Raw genomic sequence first — 19,232 nt, forward strand, 5'->3', positions numbered from 1 at the left:
ATATAGTTACATTAATCATGTAATCAAGTCAAAGACATTATGTATTTTAATGGCTAATTACGAACTATAAATATTTGTTTATTATATGAAATTAAATTTTGTATTTTTAAATATAATCTAGATGTTTTAAAATAATATTTTTCTTTCGTGTCTTTTATTAAATAAACAATTAACAAGACAATAAATTTAACTATTTCGAATAACTCATTTGATATCTAATATTTTTAATAAATATTTAGACTAATGTACTAATATATTAAACTAATGGTTCACACAGAAAAATGTCTAATGTGAAAAAGTTAATTTGGAAAATTTTGTTTTTATTGCACAAATAAGTGTTTTTAATTTTTTCATAGAATAACAACTTATTAAGATATTGTGCTAGGCAATTTTCATTGTATCAGCTATTTTCCTTAATCTGACATTAAGAAACATTACAATTTTTGTCTTTTAAAAAATTATTTTAACTTGCGTTTATATTATATATATATATATATTAATAATAATAATAAACCGTGAAAATTTAAATTTCAATCGGTTGAAAAGACCCGTACAATACATTTTATTCAATCACACGTAATAGTGAAATTACCAACTTAAGCGTGAAAAATTAAAGCTTCATAAATATTTTTAACGTATAAATAAATTTTGATTTCTTGAAAAATATTCGACTCTGTTATACAACAACATTTTTTTCTTGTTTCCTTTTATAGATTTCTATTTTTTTTTTTTTATCAACAATACACATTATTGTAAAATTAATTTTTTCTCAATCTCATAACTTAGCTTATAATAAATATAGTATTTATAATCATGTTTTAATTTCATTAAAAAAATTAATAAAAGCTATTAATCTGAAGTCTAACATGCATAAATGCTGTTTCGAAAAACTTTTATCTCTATCCATTAATACAAGTTTGATCGTGTATGTGTTTATAAATCCTATAATTTTTGATACAGTTACTATTTGCAATTTTTTTTTATATAATTTTTACACTCTAAGACTATAATAGGTAAATAAATTATAATTTAACTATTTTTAGTTTATTTAGACATTTAAAAAAATTAAAAAATCACTTTAAAATAATTCCAAGATAGCCATTTTATAAAGTAGATGTTAAGAAAAAAATTGATAGCAAATTTCTATAAATATATTGTAGTTAAATTTCTAGAGAATTTTAAAGTTTGTGAAAATTTTAATTTGTAATTTTATTTTATCATTACACAATATCAAACGTGGGTATTTGTTATTTGAAAATGAATAGAAGAGAATGAGAATCAATTATCGCTAAATTTTGCTTATAGAGACATTTCCGTAAAAAATATCATCATTGGAACGAGTATCTAAGTTAAGTGAAAAAACGCATATTATTTTGTATTACTTTATGACAATTCGTAATAAATAGTACATACTAAAAAAATCACTAGGTAGCCGTAAATTATGAGTATAACTTAGGATTTTGTTGAATGTTAATTGATAAGAATTATTTAACTACTCATCAGTTAATTTGTTTATTGTTGTTTGTTAAAAATATACACATGTTTTCTTTATTATTTAAGACAATTTTTTAGTTAACTACGCTACAGTCCTAACATTAAACATGTACTGTGATGAATATAAATAAATATTTATATTAATAATTATTATTAATTATTATTTACTCCTTTTGTTTGTCTGTATCTTTAATTACAGCTATTGTAATCCAGAACTATTTAAATACATTTCAACTTATTTACAATAAAATATTTTTTCGTTTTATTAAAATTAAAAGTTGTTTTATATAATGTGCACATATGTTGTGGTTTTTCTTTTTAACATAAAATTAATATGCTGAGTTTATATGGTTTAAATCTGTGTTTATATTTAAAACTGATATACCAAATTCATCTAAGCGTTTCACTAAAGTGAACTACAAAAGTTGTAATCAATAAATGAAAAACACACTTAAAGTTTATAATACGTGGCATAGCAGTAAAAAACTCTATCTACAATATATTGAACATCGTCAATGTTACAATGAAAAATTAATAAATCATAAAATTAAAAAAATATATATTAATGATAAAAGAATAATTGATAAATTAGATAGACAATAATGGAAGTATAAAATATACTATAATAATTTTTCAGGCAGAATTTAATTTCGATTATTTTGGCTTGTTAAAAAGTAATATCAAAAAGATCTTATACTAAATACATAATTAAATTTTACTATATTTGTTTTTCATTTCAATTTGATACTCATTCGAGGAATATTTTTGATAAAAAAATTATGCCCATAATCAATATTATTTAAAAAAAATCGTGTTTTCATCTATCAATTATTTAACAACTAATTCCGAATTTTTGATATAGGTTATAAAAAACTTACGAATTAAAATGATCATAAAATTTAAAATGCTCTAGAAATTTAACTATAAAACAATAGTAAGATATTTGCTATTTATATTATTATTGAAGTCCAAAAGCGTAAAAAGAATTTTTTTTAAGTTCTTTAAAATAGACACTGAATCAAAAGTTACAGGTTTTTTCAGAATATGTGGGACAATCTTGTATGTGTGGCACTAAAATGTTATGTTCACGTGGCTATTTTTTCATGATATAACAATGAAACTTGTTATATATAGTAAAAAATTTGCTTTGAATAATACAGGAAATTGAGAAATGGAATTTTTTGTACTCGAAGTTTTTTGTTGTATGGCAATAATACAAAACCATTTTCATTTCAGATTTTTGAGATTTATGGCTTTAATGCAATTTAAGGAAAACGTTTTCATTCGTTTTAGATATCAGCGGACATTTGAATCGATGTTAAATATATTTTTCAAAAAAATATTCGTATGTTTTTAAACTTCTGATAAAATATTAAAGTTTTTCATATCCGTTAACAAATCAGCATTCCGTCAATCTGTGTCACGGATATTACCATGGACTCTATCGGTTGTTTTTTCAAAGTTAATAGATATTTTTCGTAAGTCCATATTTCATCAACTCAGTACTCCATTTAATTACCAAAATAAATAAAATAAAAGCACCCTGTTCATTTGTAAAAAATAAAAACATTTCAAAACAGCGATGACGAATAACCTCTTTTTAGACTTGCGTAACTTGTGTAGTAGTTGGGTTACCTAGTGATATCCCTTGGGCATTGGATTTAGGTATCCAAGCTGGTAAAAAAAGTAAACTAAACGTGTTTCGAAATTGCCTACTCATGACACAGTAGAGTATGAAATTAATGGCCGAGTTAACTAGTGCCAACATATCCATGACATCGCCCATGTTTTGGTAACAATCTTGAAAGAACTTTTTGCCTAATAGCAATGTGAGCAACCCCAGAATACCTTGTGGAAATTCGGTGATAAGAAATAAAAAAAGCACAGCCAATAACATGCGGGTAGTTCGGTCCGTTTGCCGTTCCTTGTCGGCAGATTTACGACTGCTAGCCGTAAGTTTAGCTCTACGTTGTTTAGCTTCCAAAAGCGCGCAGATTAACCGCAAACTGAGTACAGTCAAGGCAATACACGGTATAATTTTTATCACCACGCTGTATACCCAGAAAACGATGTCGGATAAACAAGTCGTAGCGGCGAGATCACTAACGTTCACAAAATACAACGTCACGTTGCGTAGCGGACCAACCACATCCGATCTGTTAGCAGAGGGACGATTGCCTACGGCATCCAACAACTCCACTCTGGATATTAAGTTGAACGTAAGATAGCTAGGTATGCAAATTAAGGGACAGATCAAATAACCCAAAGCAATTGTCGATAGTGTTGTCTCCATCCGGCACCATATCCTATTAATTTGCGGATGGACCACTGCCACATACCTGAGAAAAGTTAAAAACGCAACAATTAATATTGTAAATGTATAAATAATTTAGTTGAATATTCAAAGACTTTATAGTTAATACAATCATAAATGTATTTTATGTTAATTTTATGACAACCGATGTATTCAAACTAAAATATTTTTTAAGCATTCGCATTATTTTATTTTAACAGCTTTCATATTATAAAAGTATCATAACTCACAACTCTAAAAGTGCATATGTAGCACACGGACATTTGACAGCATGGATTAAAACATGTTTATTTTTTTGTTAGTTTTAAAGAAAGTTAAAAAAAATCAGTTTTACGAAGAGTACCAAAATGTTTTAAAAAGACAAATTATCCAAAAATAGTGATATTTGAGGTGAATTATTCAAGATGAACATTAGAAATTTACCCGAACATCCAAATATGAAGTCTGTCGAATATTTTCCCTAATTTTTTTTTTTTTAAATTACTTATCTCGACTATTATTAATTTTTATTACATTATTCCAAAAAATTGTATATTCGTTTTTGCAATTCAATGGCTTCATAAAATTTACGCATTTCTATGGTTTTATAATATTTTTTTGTTTATGCATTTCAATGGCTTCAATTCTTTATATTTCTACAAACTGTTATTTATTAAATTAAAATATTCAAATTAAAATTATTAGTTTTTTATATTAAAACCATTTATAATTATATCCTACGTATTTTCCATTATTTTATCGAATATTAGTAAAAATGATTAACATTTTTATAAGAAGTATGAAAAATATGTCCATTTAGTAGAATGTGGGATTGAAAAATAAAATTATAAAACTATAAGCAATTATAAGTATTAAATAAATTCGAACATGGTGTATTAAGGTATTTTTAAAACTTTTAACAATTTTTAAAATGAAGTTTGAAAAAGAAATACGATTTAAAGAAATTGTATGTAATTTGTAATGTTAATAAAGTTAGTATACTCTTACTAAAGTTATGATTATTAAAAAAATCTAATTTATAAAATAGCAAGAAATTCATTAGTTTGGCTTATATCATTTAAGAGAAATATGGTAAAAACGCTTATTTTTCATAAATTATGTAAATATTTGCGATAAATAGATCTGTAAAGCTTTTAATAATTTAAATATTGAGATCTAAATTCTAGTACACTTTAATATAAGGATTCAGTTTCTTAGTTTAGGACACTAAATATATAAGATAAAAATAAATCTTAACCATTCTACCAAAGAAAGTAGAATATAGTAATATTAAATTTTAAAAATCAAAAAATTATGTGATTTTATACAATTTATTATGCGGATTTAATATATAATTTTAATAACAACTAATTGGGCAACTTTGAGAGTGTAATATATAATGTACATTTGCTTAGTTCATAAATTATGAATTATATTACTATGGTGTCAAATTTTCAGTTTTAACATTTTCAAAAAAATTACCTAACAATTTAATTAGAAATCTAAAAGATAATTTTTTTAATGGAAAATTAGCTTATTTCACTCCTGTTGAAGTACTAGTTATAAGACGTTATGGAATTGATTTCATTTAATCAGAAAAATAAAACAGTTGCTTTTTCCACTTAGTCGATATTTGTTAATTCATAATCAATGTTACTTAGATGAGTTTATTTATTTGAGTCATATTTATAAACAATATAATACGCAGTAAATACGAGATAACAGGGCCGGATTTAGGGGAGGGCTGAGTGGGCTGCAGCCCAGGGGCCCCCACAAATTTGGTATACATTGGTATCACAAACATAATAATAATTGTTATTTAATAAGTAAAAAAATATATTTCCTTGTTTATGTATAAGGGGCCCTTACAATGCATTCCGCCCAGGGGCCACCACATATCTAAGCCCGCCCCTGCGAGATAACCTTTTTACTGCGAATGTTGATAATTTCTTCACTGGTGATAACTTATCGACAAGTCAACTGAAGTAAATGAAGTACTCTTGAAAATAATTAACAGGGATAAATGTAATGAGCCTCGATATTTGTGTTATATTAGAAGTTTTCATATTAATGTTTTATAAAACTTTGCTAAACCAAAAGTTTCGCAAGATTTGGTGTTAACTATTATTAAGACAATAAAACCAATCTATTAGGTATATTCTTCAAATACTATTAAGTGTACCGAATAATAAATCTACACTTAAATGACGTCCGTTAAAGCCAAATACGAAAAGCTTTAATTAAAAAGTCGTTTCTCCGAATGCGTAATCCGGTCGCAGCCAATCATATTCAGTTTTGTGAGTAATTATCTTGGTACCCTATGCAATGGTGTTTATCACGTGTCACTCGGACATATATACAGTCACATACGAGTAGTCGTATATTATTATGACCGATCGTCTATTGTAATGGAAATAAGACAGACTAGATTGTAAAACATTCATACCACTGGTCAATATTACGTAATTTATAGTATACATTTATAGTAAAATTAAATAGACGCAGAGTTTCCACAATGTTAACACTAAACAATTAACGATTGTAGGAGAGGGTGGTATGTCTGTTCATTTCCACTTTCTTCGATACGCCGTTGCTTAATGTAATTCTAATTTGCAATTAGTACTATCAGGGACTGTTTTTCACTAGAGTTAAGTATTTTTTCTTCTGGTTATTATACAAATGCCAGTTGCACAGTCCATGTTTGAAGGTCGTACTTGTACGTGATATTATGTTAAATGGGTTGAAACGTTACGGCAACTCGAAAATAATCTTAGGGTTATCTATTAAAGAAGAACGGTAGCGGTATAATAGCACTGGGAAAACAACTTGTACTTCAACTGGGTTGGTAATGTTGGTTGGAAATAGAGTAGATAACGAGGGATTTTTGTTTACTTTCTGTAACCGGAGGATATTTGTGATTGTTTTTTTCTTTATTTATTTTGTGATCCTTTTCGTACGACAGACAGATGTGCGTGAGCCTAAGGCAATCAAAAGGTAATCGAACTAATGTTTGTCAATGTGCGATTGGTTGGATCGGGAAAAAATTCTATAAGTTACTTGTAAATAATATTTTTGTTGTAATATTACCAGAAATTTTATTTGAGTTTTGAATTTTAATTAAATTGTCACTAGGTACTATGTAAAGTTCAATAAAATCATATACACAAATTTTCCTTAATCACTATAGTTCAAAAGCATTTTACCTTTATTGTACCTCAATTCAAACAACTTCAAAAAAAAGAGCCATCATTTGTTTAAATGACATTTTATAAACTTAGTCTAAAAGGATTTGTTTTGAAAATACTTTTATTTTTAATAGAGTAAAATGTTTCAATGAGAATCAATAGAAAAGGTAAGCAAAATGTAAAGTAACAACACACTTTACTCGAGTAATTGTATGAATAATAAAATACTAATTTCTATTTAGTAGTTATATTCTAGAAAAATACAACAATAACAATGTATACAAACTTATTTTTTATAAACATCGAAAGATTAGTAAATATTAAAAATGAATAATAATGTTTAAAAGCAATTTTTAATGATTTTGACACATTTTCAATATACGTAATCTTAAATTATATATCATTTTCATAATAAACTTATTTTTTAGATGGTTATAAATTATTTATCTATTAACATCCATAAAATTTTACAGGATTAAAAATATTTTTAAAATATAGCTTTTTAGTGAAAATAAATAAATATACTTTTTAATAATAACTTATGGATACTTTGGGAAATTATTCTGAAATCGTGAAAAATATGATCTGGGTGTAAATAAAAAAGTCTATCAATATGTATAAATTCAAAAGAAATGAATAGTTTAAAATAGAAAAATATCTTATTTTAGCACTTTTGTAACTTTATTTATATTAACAACTGATTGTTTACTGGGAAATACTGATACCCGCTCAAAATAATTAATTACAGTTGTTATTCAATTCGATGTATATTTTTATACTATAAATTTTTTTATAAACAAATATTTTTTATTATATGAAAGTGGGGTAGTAAAATAAAACTAAAATTAAGTTTTGGATGATAAAATACTTTAATGTTACTCCATTAATGTTTGTTATTACCTTGTTGTTATAAAATTCTTAAGATGTAGCGTAGAAAATATAAATAATAGTAACTTTTATTTGATTCCTGAACATTTTTGATATTTATTAAAGCACAATAAGATTTTGTTAAGTTATTATAGCCATCACTTTAAGAGCTCCACCAAAAGATTTTTTTAGAGGCAATACATTGTTAAAGGTAAAATATTTAGAAATTCTTAATGTTCTAATTTTATTTTAATTTCATAGTACAATTTAAAAAAGTATATTTTGACATTTATTTATTATTTTAATATACTTTAATTATTTTTATGAAGACAAATATAACTAAAGCAATAATTTTCTAATTAATTAATTTCATAAACTTTTGCATGTTAAATACATTTTTAATATTACTGAATATTTTCAATTGTGTTATTCAGAAAAAACAAAACTGCAAAAATAAATTATTTTAATTTAATAGAATAATTTTTCTAAATTGCATTTTACAGTAGCCCTAAATAAAATGTAACGGGTAAAATGTATTTTATCATCATGAGCCCAGTAATGTAAAAAGAATACCCTTAAATTAATAATTCAGTCCGTTTTTTAACTGAGTACATCATAATCATTTACATTTTTTATTATGTAATAAATTACATTTTTTTCGTTATAACTGACACAGTAACCATATGTAGTTATTTCAACAAAATTATTTAAGTGTTTAAAGACAGATTAAGTACCGTTAAATAGCTATTTAACGAAAAGCATGACAAATAAACAAACAAATTCCATGAATTAAATTTTAGAAACTGTTATTGAGAACATTTAAAAAGAAAAATAACATATTTTCGTTGGTTTGGGTAATGTACTGATTGTTGCAATGATATTTTTCCTTACGAATCGTTTTTGAAATACAAATATATTGAATGGGGCCTATTTATTTGAGACAGTATAACATTTTTCAATATAATTCATTGTCAAACAAAGACATCCACGTGTAAATACATTTTATCGTAAACTAAAATTGTACATAAACAACTTATAGACAAACTGAGATAAAACTAGAATATCTCATACCAAACGGATTTTTCCATTGTAATGGATTGATATCGCCAGGAGTATTGATGCAAATTGATGATATCACTTCGAATAGTTTTCTATGATAAAATAGTAAATGGAACGTCTTCTTACTTCAAATTTTGGATGTTCAACCTGACTACACTTTGAACTCTGTGTCATTTTTTTAACTTTAAATTTTAATCAAATTCGCCTAAAATGTGAATGAACATAAATCAAATATATACAGGGTATTTAGTAAACAAGCAATCGGATAAATTATTACAAACAATGAGAACAATAGAAACCCTTTTTCTTGCACACTGAACACTCTATATTTTTATATATTGGTGATATATACTCACACATCATTTTAAAGTTCTAAAATATCTCATCACTATTTTTTTTATAAATAAAATAAAATATATCTGTAATATAACTTAAAATTACACGATGTATATAAATTTATTTGGAAAGACATTCCACAGACCTAGTATTGTCCCCTTGAACAATTGTAAAAAAAAACCTTCTCTTGTTTTTAGGTACATAATTTATGCACAATTTGTCCAACCAATATTAAAAAACAAAAAGAAAACTTAAATAAACATTTTTAATATCTGTTCTCTTTGTATGAAAGAGTTAGATGTCACTTTTATAATCTGACGAAAATAGTACCAAAGTTTTGGTTATCCATATACTTGGTATTAAAATTGAATAAAGCCTTAACGATATATTTTTTCTCGTATAGAAGTGTATTATTTCTACTTGATACAAAAAGTTTTTAATCTACAATTAAATATGAATATTTATTTAAAATATTTTTAGTAAAAATAAGTATTGGCGTAACTGAATCCAAATTTATTTTAAAAAGCACACCAACATTTAATATGTACACTGTTGTGTACATAATTATTTATTTCAAACAAAATTGTATATTTATACAGGTTTTTCATTGTTCGCTAACATAATACATTCTAAAAGAGTAAATTTTTAATAGGAAACATTGAATAGACAATTTTTTATCTATCTTTAACTGTAAAAAAATCATTAAATGAATTTAAAACATTTTTAACATAATTATATTTTATAGATTTGCTAATACACTAGCACATACAAATTTAAATAAATGAATTCACTTAAATAGATGAACTATAGATCGGACAAAAATATTAGAAGAACTAAATTGTTTATAATTTGTTTTGATTAAAATTAGTAATTATAGAAAATTACTAAAATCAGAAACCCTAAAAAAAAATTATTAAACTTTATACAATAAAGTAAAATTTTGTACATAATATTTTTTTCTTTACAAAAATGTAGAGTTCTCAATAGATTCTGAAAAAGCAAATGGCTTATCAAATGGAGTTATTCTATATATTGAGTATAAAGACTTCATTTAAATATGCATAGTTAATTTTTTAAATATATATTATACAATTTTTTTTGAAGAAGTTGCATTAGAATCTTTTTAACTTTGAAATGACTTGTTAGTATAAAATGATTCATTACAAATGTGTAAATTTTTTTTTAAAAATTGGGGTAGTTGGGTTTTGGTTTATCAATTATTGTTACTTTATACTCCTATGATATAGACGTTTATTTGTATATTATCCGCTCTAAAAATTGTTTGTAATCCAGCATTTTTGAATAGCTATATACTAATTACACAAAGAGGATAAGTCTCAAGTACTAGTTATTTTTTCAACACGAAATATAAAAGTTTTAATTTAAGCTACTTTTAAAGATATCATGATTTCTAGAACATTCATAAGTTATGTAAAAAATGTAAACTTATATAAAATTTTATATTTATTATCTCCTTCGGTGGATTAGTAGGGGCTAGATTTCCAAAAATATAATGTCAAATGATAAAACCTTTTTTTTAGGTATTTTCAAAAGAAAATTTTTTGATTCATACATTTTTCTAAAAGTTAGAGTAATTAACTATAGAGTAAATAAACTAAAACAAAAATTAAAATGTAACAAAATTAAAAAAAAATTATATGATGAGAATTTCTCCTAATTACGGATTCATAAATTTTTTGAAATTTTGGTAATGGAAAGTTTAATTAAATACAATTTAAAGATATCTAATTAGAATTATTTATGTATTTTAATCACACTATTTCTAATTATTTTTGTTAAAATGACTCATATCTTTAATTTATATTTTTTAATAATATTATATTAATATTATCAATGTTATAATTTATATTATTTGACTTCTATAAACACGACATAGTGATTATTATCTCCTGGGATTACTTTAACTCATAAATTACTATTAAACATTATGTTCTACTGGTTGTATTTTATAAAATGATGACTTATATTATAATAAATTCATACAGAGTATTATAAAATATTTATGATTTCATACTTATGTGAAATAAATAATATTTTAAAAATAAAATCCTTTAAATGAATTTAAAATTTATTGCATAAATAGTTTTATGCGAACATTAAAAAAAAAATAGTCTTTTATAACATACATAGTATACTATACAATCAATATAATATGAATATAGTTTTATATTATTAAACTAATATTATATCACAAAATTTTTAATTATATCAATCAAGAATAATATATTTGTCTAATCCACAAGTATTCTATATTGTATTCCATTAATAGATTGAGAAAATGTTTAATTTATTTGCATTTTAGTATAGACCATTTTGGTATTTTGCCAAAAACTTCTACCACTCTACTTTACTTTCACTCCATTTAACCCTGACTACCAAAAACAATTTCTTCTACATTAATTATCACTATTACTTAAGAGTCATTTAATTATTTTAGGCCTTCACTGTTAATTTTTTTTATTTTACTTTGTTCGAGGATAGAAAAACTTAGTTTTCAATTTATAATTTATATAATTTATCAAAGTTCGATAGTTTAAAACCAGGAAATTTAACTTAAACTATCTAAAATGGTAATATTAGTTATTTACTGGTGGTCCACTCGCTATTAAACCAACTTAATCCAAATTGAATTACTTGAATCGATAAATTAATTATTTGTTTATGCTTTATAAATAATTGTTGAATGTTTTTTTTATGTTTAATTATTATAAATTTTCAATTCGAATAGAATATAATCCCAAAAGTTAAATTGATTGTGTATAAAAACTAACAAAATAAAATGATTAACTTATTATTTAACGCCACTTTGAGATTGTTAAGTCGATTCAACAATGAAAAATAAATGCTACCATTAAAAGTTACTGTGATCTTATTATATTTTGTTTGATTTGTACTGAAACAAACATTATCATTAGCTTAATAAACTATTTTAGTCGGTTAAGTACAATTTCACAGTATTTTGATTTTTATTTAATAATGAATATCGGCAAATATTAACTGTAATGTTATTATTTACCTCCAAACAGCCAACGTAACTGTCAACCATATAGATATTGTGTGAAACGCTTGTGAAAAACCAGAATGTAGTAGAACGAACAATGACCAATTGTACGAAAAACGATCGGATCGAGGATAATTGTCTGGTCGAAGATACATGTGATAAGCAAAAGGAACGTATTCGACCATTACTAAGAGATCAGCGACGGCAAGTCCAGTAAGTATAGCATTTGTCGGTGACACCATTTCCTTTCTTGTAAGTACAGCAATATTTAATATGTTGGCCACGGATCCAAAAGCACAAACCAGTAGGCTTGCGTATCCATGATATTGTTCGTATGTATATCTGAGGTTAACCACCATGTCTCCACAATACGGGCTGTATCCCATGGTCTCGTTGCTATATACCATCTCCGTTATATGGGCCACTGTAACAAGACACCATTATAGTCAAACAGAACTGCCAATGTGAACGTTTAAAAATATATTAAAGATGCATTTTAATTAGTTTTGTGGTCTCCTGAATTATTATAATAATATATTATAATTAATAATATGCTAATTAGACACATCCACTATGGCATCGAGATTTTTTTAGTTATTCATTATTACAAATTTGATTTTTAATAAATAATTTATTAAATTAGTTACAAGTTGTATTGAATGTTAGTTTATTATATAAGTGTATTAAATCACATATATGTGAGTTTTTAAAATGAACTGTATACAGTTCATTTTCTCATAGCTAAGTTACTAGTGAACACTAGTAACTTAATTTTAAAAACAGCCAAGTATATAATAGTGAAAGCTAAATGCAGTAATTCCCTTAAGCTTTTACACTTGAATCATTAATCTGTTATAAGTTTTGACTCCTGATTCTATACTAGAGACAACAAGATTGTTTCTAGTATCTTTTATTAAAAAAATGATTGGGGCAGTGTTTTAAAAAAATAGTTATAGCTATTATAAAATGCAGAAAATGTTTGTTGAAAAATAACCACTTTTTATGGTAGCGTAATTTTGATATATTTGTATAAATTTCTAAAATTGAGAAATTTTTTTCAATTTTTGGCCCTTATAGTTTCAGTTAGATAAATACGGGATTTTTTGACGCATAGTTCAACTAAAACGGTCTTGAAAAATATTACTATGTATATAAATTAAACATTAACTCAAAATATATGATATAAATTAATTATACGTTTTACATACATATTTTTGTGTATTAATATATATTAACTAATATATTTCACTTTTAAGAAAAAAAAAAAATTGTTGTATTCACTATTTATTATATATTATAAAAATCTTGTTTTCGCAAATTTTATGACAGTTTGGATGATTTACGATAAAACCAAAACTTAGCCTGTACCTAAAAATATCTAAATAAATATGTTTAATATAAAGCTTGCAAACTAAATTATAAATTTTAAATTAAATATTTCAAGCTAAAAGTTTTAGTTGTTTCTCAAAAAATCATAAAAATTGTTAATGTAATACGTTTTTATTCAATTTAAATAGTATCAGTTTTTTATAAATATTTCATTATAGAAGAACTGAATTTTTATAATAATTTTTTTTTCAATATGAATTTAATAGTTCTTTTATTTTTTTCGATATCTTTGGCAACTGTTACTGCCAAATTAGAATGCAATTACTCTCAATATATGTTGGATTATTTTAAACATAATGAAGTCTCATTATTAGAGATGGAAAAGTGTGTACAAGATATAACTGTAGACGACGTGCTTACTTTTAACCAAGCTGTTCAGACTCACGATATAATTGTTTTGTGTTTTTTAGAAGACTTAAAAGCAAAAAACCATTTCACTTCATTTGATTTAATTTCAGTAAACCTATACTTAAATAACATTGGCAATCATTTGAATATAGTTGAGAAGGATAATAGTATTAATCAGGAACAACCACATCCAGCTCTTAGTTTCTATAATGAGGACTCTAAAGATTTATATTGGAAAACTCTTTTAATTAATGGTTCAAAAATTATTTTCCGAATATTAATTGAACGATTAGAACACCAAATAAAAATAAATTGTAAAGATGTAACAATTTCAAAATCAAATTTCTTTGTAAAATCAAACGTAATGAAGCCATATTTACCAAGTGACTTACTTGTTGTAAATAAAAACCTTAGAGATGAAACGATAACAAAATTTTCTGATATCACTAATAGTTCTAATTTAAACTTACATCCAAAAAGATATTTTTTATACCATATTTTTATGTATGATTTTTATGGTTATACTCAAGAGGAATTCAAAGAAAATTATTTATTAAAACAAAAGCAAAAAAATTTAAATCTAATTCGATTGACTCCTCTTAGCTATAAATGTTCCAATGGAAAAAATTTAACTCTTTTTGAATTAAGTTTTTATATGTATCATACTTTTAATGTAGAAGATCTAAAAATATTCCAAAAAATTGTCTTTGTAGCTTTTTTCCGTCCAATAGCAATACTTATTCGTAATTTTATTATTGTCGCCAAAAAAATTTCTTCTATCGATACCGATAAGAAAAATGCATCGGAATTAAAAGAAAAAATAGTTGTAATGGGTTACAGTATTCATTATTATATATACAAATTCATAAAGTATACATGCGATCTACCAAAAAATAGAAACATACATTTTATGAGAGCATTAGCCACAGATATGTTTAGTCTTGTTTCTAAATACAAAGAATACTATTCTCAAAATCTTGATGAACAATTGGCTGATAAACTTATGAATACGATTAGGAACATTATGATTCTTAGTAAAATAAAATTTTCTACAAAGTTAAAATTAAATACAATTGAAACGATAGATGGCAATCAGGTTATTGAACAAGCCATTTGTATACTAAGGGAAGTAGAAAAGTATATCATGGAGTTGCAGATATGGAAAGATGATTTAAATGACGTGATGGAAAATCAAAGTCTTATAAATAGTTTATATGATTCAAATAAAGAAGAATTTTTAACTACTGACATTATAAGTAAGTATAAAATTTATCTACATTAGAATTTATATAACCATATATTTTTATTTTTCATACAAAGGAAAGTAGATATTTTTAAAATGTATATTCTTTGAGAAATATTTATAAGAAATATAGAGTAAAATTCAGTTTCGTTTTTTATTAGTTAACGTTCTAAATTAATTGGAAAAAAACATTTGATTCCTTCATTATATAAAGTGATCGACTTTGGGCAAGATACTCAGAAACTACAATATTATGCATTCAAATTTATTTTTCATCTTTTAGGGATAAAATATCTTAAATTCATTTATTTTAATGGGAACATTTATTTTTGAACTTGATAATGTGATTACCAAAAATTGACTAGTAATTTTTTTCTTATATTTTAGCTTCGATGCGAAGCTGAGAAGGTATTGGTTTTACTAAGATGTGTTTATTTTTTTTTATTTATTTTTTTTTGTGTCTGTTACCACTTTTTCTCAGCTCTCACCGAACCAATTTCTTTCAATGATACGTCAAAAGATCACAAATTGTATCTAGTCGAAGACATTACCCTCAAAAATTGAAAAAAATGCCCTCGTTCCCCGTAAATGGGGGAAACCTCCAAAAAAATTACAAATTTAAAAATCGCTAATTTTCGAAATTTTTTCAATTTTTTTTTCTTAAAAGTGCCATAACTTTTTCAAAAATAAACATATCAATATAATTCTTTTTTATATAGATGCATAATATTATTGTCTTTCATTTGGTATATTTTTTTCATAAATTTAACCCTTAACCTGCCCACAAGGGGGGATTTAAAATGACAACTTTTTCACAAAAAATTAACTTTTTCAACTTAACTTTTGAAAATGTTCCGGAAGGTCTGATACTTTTATATATATCTTAAATTAAAGCTAATGTAATATACTTTATTATGCAGAAAAAAAATTTCGGACTTTATTTTATCTTCACGGTGAAAATGGCTACCGAATGCTATTATTGTGTGAAAATTCTCGATTTTATTTTTTACATTTTTAACTTTATAATGCTATGACATATTGAAAAGTGTATGGATCAACATTATTTTTTTATGAGAAATAATATTTTTTAATAATCCCTTTTTCATTCTACATACTTTATCTTAATTAGGATATTAATAATGAACTATCAGATCATGAAGCTTTTGGAATAGTCCACCAATTTTTTAAAATTAAACACTATCTAAAGATTTGCATCGAAGCGTTTTTTTTTTATAGTGATTTTAATCACTGTCAGATATCATTATACTTGATCCATCTATACCACGTCACCACTGTGCCGCGACCCCCCTGTGCTGGGTTTTTTTTTTATCCAATTAATAGATCTTCAGTAATTTACTAAAGTATACTTAATTAAATTACTGATGATGAAAATATTAATAAGAATAAAAATTACGATTTATATAATAACAAGTTTGGTATAAATTAAGTAACCATTAAGATGTTTGTCTACTTTTGTCATGATATTACATTTAGGTTGATCGATTTTGGGTAAGTCACTCATTTTCTCAGATATTACACAATTTTTTTTTTCATCCGATAAATAAATCGTTCTTCTGTTTAGCATATTAAAGTTCAATAATTTGCGATCAAATTGCTAGTAACATTTTGTTACTCGCAAATTAAATAAAAATAATAAATTGTCTTCGTTTTAATTATATCACGTAAATTAGTTTGTAATAACTAAAGTATTATCCAAAATATGCAAATCTTAAATATTCATATTTATTAATAGACGAATACCTTTTTATTCGTTAAAAGTTAACTATCGTACATTATATGTCACCCGTGTGATAATTTAATTTGATATTTACATAAGCCTTACACGTATTCAAATTTTTATCTCTAAAGGAAAATGTTTGCAGTACAACTTTTGAGATCTATTAAATAGATATTTTAGATATACAGAGTGATAGGTTTACCTTAAAATACTCAATTACTTTCAAAATACAATAATGAAAAAGAAATGTTGCTTTTTTAGTTACATATATTTAATTATTTATCAGCTAATAATTTCTTTTCGAAATCACCTCTTATAATAACTTATAAGGGTGTCAACTTTATTTTTTTTAATGGCAACATATATATTTAACTAACTTATAGTATAGAAAACAATCTAGTTAAGAAAATGACTTGTTTATAACAACTTTTGGACCAGTACTTTGGATGTTATACTTATTTTTATATCTAGAACGAAGAGTATAAGCAGGAAATGGCTAGTTTAAAAAATAGCAATAACCCCTCTTTAACTTCAGACAGTACTTTAAATTGTTAAAAAACTTCTAAAATACTGGTCTACATGTTATCAACAAGACAATTTTTCAATTACATCATTATTTATTAAATAAGCTTGTTAATTGTGTGCATTTCCTTTTGAAAAAATAAAGTTGACACTTCTATAAGTTACAAAGGATGATTCTAAAAATTATTTTCTAGCTGATAAATCAAGAAACATATGTAACTAAATAAAACCATAACTTTATTTTTAATATTGTATTTATTTTGCGAGTAATCGAGTAGTTTATGATAAACCTATCATAAATATTAAAATTGATAACATAAAACTGATAGCTCTGTATAGACAAAATTTCAATTATAATTGTTTTAAATGTTGTATGTATATTAAATATGTTTTTTATTCTATTAATGAAAATTGATTCAATTACATTAATAATTATAGTATATTTTTTTTATTAGATTATTTATGTCATAGAAGTTTTCATGGTAAAAAAAATGAGGTATTCACAGATAATCTCAACGTTGGACTTTTTGAAGAAGATAGTAATAAGGATAGTGTTGATGATACAGTATACATTGACAAAGAGTTTGTATTAGATGAACTTGTAAAACTAGAATTAAATGAAGACAAAATGTGGTCAAATAAATTATTTTATACACCTAAACATTTAATAAATTACATCCGTTATCATTAATAATTCTTAATTTGTAAATCATAAGAAAAATCTCCAAATACAACATAGCTTTTCAAGGTATATTTTGATAAATGTTCATCATATATTTACCATATAATATTCACCATTTTGATATTTGAATAACAAATATCTACTTAGATATTTATATACTTTTTTTTTTTTTGTTTAAAATAAAACTATATTCAATAAAAATAAACTATTACAGTAAAATAAATTATTTTGTTTTATTTTTTAATCCAAGTATAATCAGTAGCGGCTCGTGACTTGGACGACAGGACCATCGCACCCCCTACTAAAATTAATTATAAGAATTAATTGTATATTCTAAATTCCACATTTTTATTAAAGATGCAAATATTTTAAATAGTAAAATAGTTATAATACATTTGTCGTGAGCGAACATTAAAGTTGTTTCCCTCATTGTATGCGGGTTTGCATACACACACGAGCAGTGTTTCGACAACCGGCAGCGACATCCATACAGTAAAATATTAGTAAATTGGGTAATTTATTTTTAGAATTAACTACGTGTACGCTCGTCGTTATCGGTTGCTATAATTGTGTAATCGCTATTAATATCATTTCTATTTTCTACTACAACCTTTAAAATAATAACATGTGTATTGTGTTTTATTTTATAATATTTAATTTGATAATTTTTTATACCTTAACTATCGGTATTATATTTAAAGTCGCACCCCCACCACCAGCACACACGAGCCGCCACTGAGTATAATATTTAAATTACATATTTTAAGGACCTATTAAAAAAAAAAAAATAACAGTAATAAGAATAAACTCAAAACTTGTTTAGATTTCAATTAAAACCATCATTAAACCAAACCTTTGAATAATATCATCACCATAATTGATATATCTGAATTAATTGACACAGTAAACAATAAGACATCTAATGTTTCGTTTATTATAAATCCAAAGTATATAGATTAAAAAACATAATATTTTTTAACCATAAAATATCTATTTTGTTGTTTAAAATTACTGTGCAAAATTATTTAAAAAAAAAAAAAAGAATATTCGAAGA

General features: G+C 24.5%; 2 protein-coding genes across 3 annotated transcripts in view; one reads left to right on the forward strand and one right to left on the reverse strand.

Moving 5' to 3' along the window:
- The window catches only part of LOC126901624 (G-protein coupled receptor dmsr-1-like), a 58,625-nt gene continuing 39,393 nt past the window's right edge, over nucleotides 1-19,232 (reverse strand). The window contains exons 1-3 of one of the 2 annotated variants that reach the window (XM_050678243.1): nucleotides 13,465-13,487; nucleotides 12,272-12,680; nucleotides 1-3,833 (exon numbers count right to left, since the gene is read on the reverse strand). In XM_050678243.1, the coding sequence (XP_050534200.1) occupies nucleotides 3,095-3,833; nucleotides 12,272-12,663 (1,131 nt within the window). In that variant the 5' untranslated portion in view covers nucleotides 12,664-12,680; nucleotides 13,465-13,487 and the 3' untranslated portion in view covers nucleotides 1-3,094. Of the gene's footprint in view, nucleotides 3,834-12,271; nucleotides 12,681-13,464; nucleotides 13,488-19,232 lie in introns of those variants that run through there. The other variant, XM_050678242.1, reaches the window with a different exon arrangement.
- Nucleotides 13,690-18,358, forward strand: LOC126901610 (uncharacterized). The gene is made up of 2 exons (XM_050678210.1): nucleotides 13,690-15,249; nucleotides 17,952-18,358. The coding sequence occupies exons 1-2, from the start codon at nucleotides 13,839-13,841 to the stop codon at nucleotides 18,185-18,187; spliced, it is 1,647 nt and encodes a 548-aa protein (XP_050534167.1). The 5' UTR covers nucleotides 13,690-13,838; the 3' UTR covers nucleotides 18,188-18,358.

Source organism: Daktulosphaira vitifoliae, unplaced genomic scaffold, assembly GCF_025091365.1.
Source record: "Daktulosphaira vitifoliae isolate Bord-2020 unplaced genomic scaffold, ASM2509136v1 Scaffold_3, whole genome shotgun sequence".
NCBI classification, from domain to species: domain Eukaryota; kingdom Metazoa; phylum Arthropoda; class Insecta; order Hemiptera; family Phylloxeridae; genus Daktulosphaira; species Daktulosphaira vitifoliae.

Excerpts from the sequence above, each read along its gene's own strand:
- LOC126901610 (XM_050678210.1), top strand. The coding sequence starts at position 13,839 with ATGAATTTAATAGTTCTTTTATTTTTTTCGATATCTTTGGCAACTGTT. Across the intron at positions 15,250-17,951 it reads TTTAACTACTGACATTATAA|ATTATTTATGTCATAGAAGT; the intron begins GTAAGTATAAAA and ends TTTTTTTATTAG.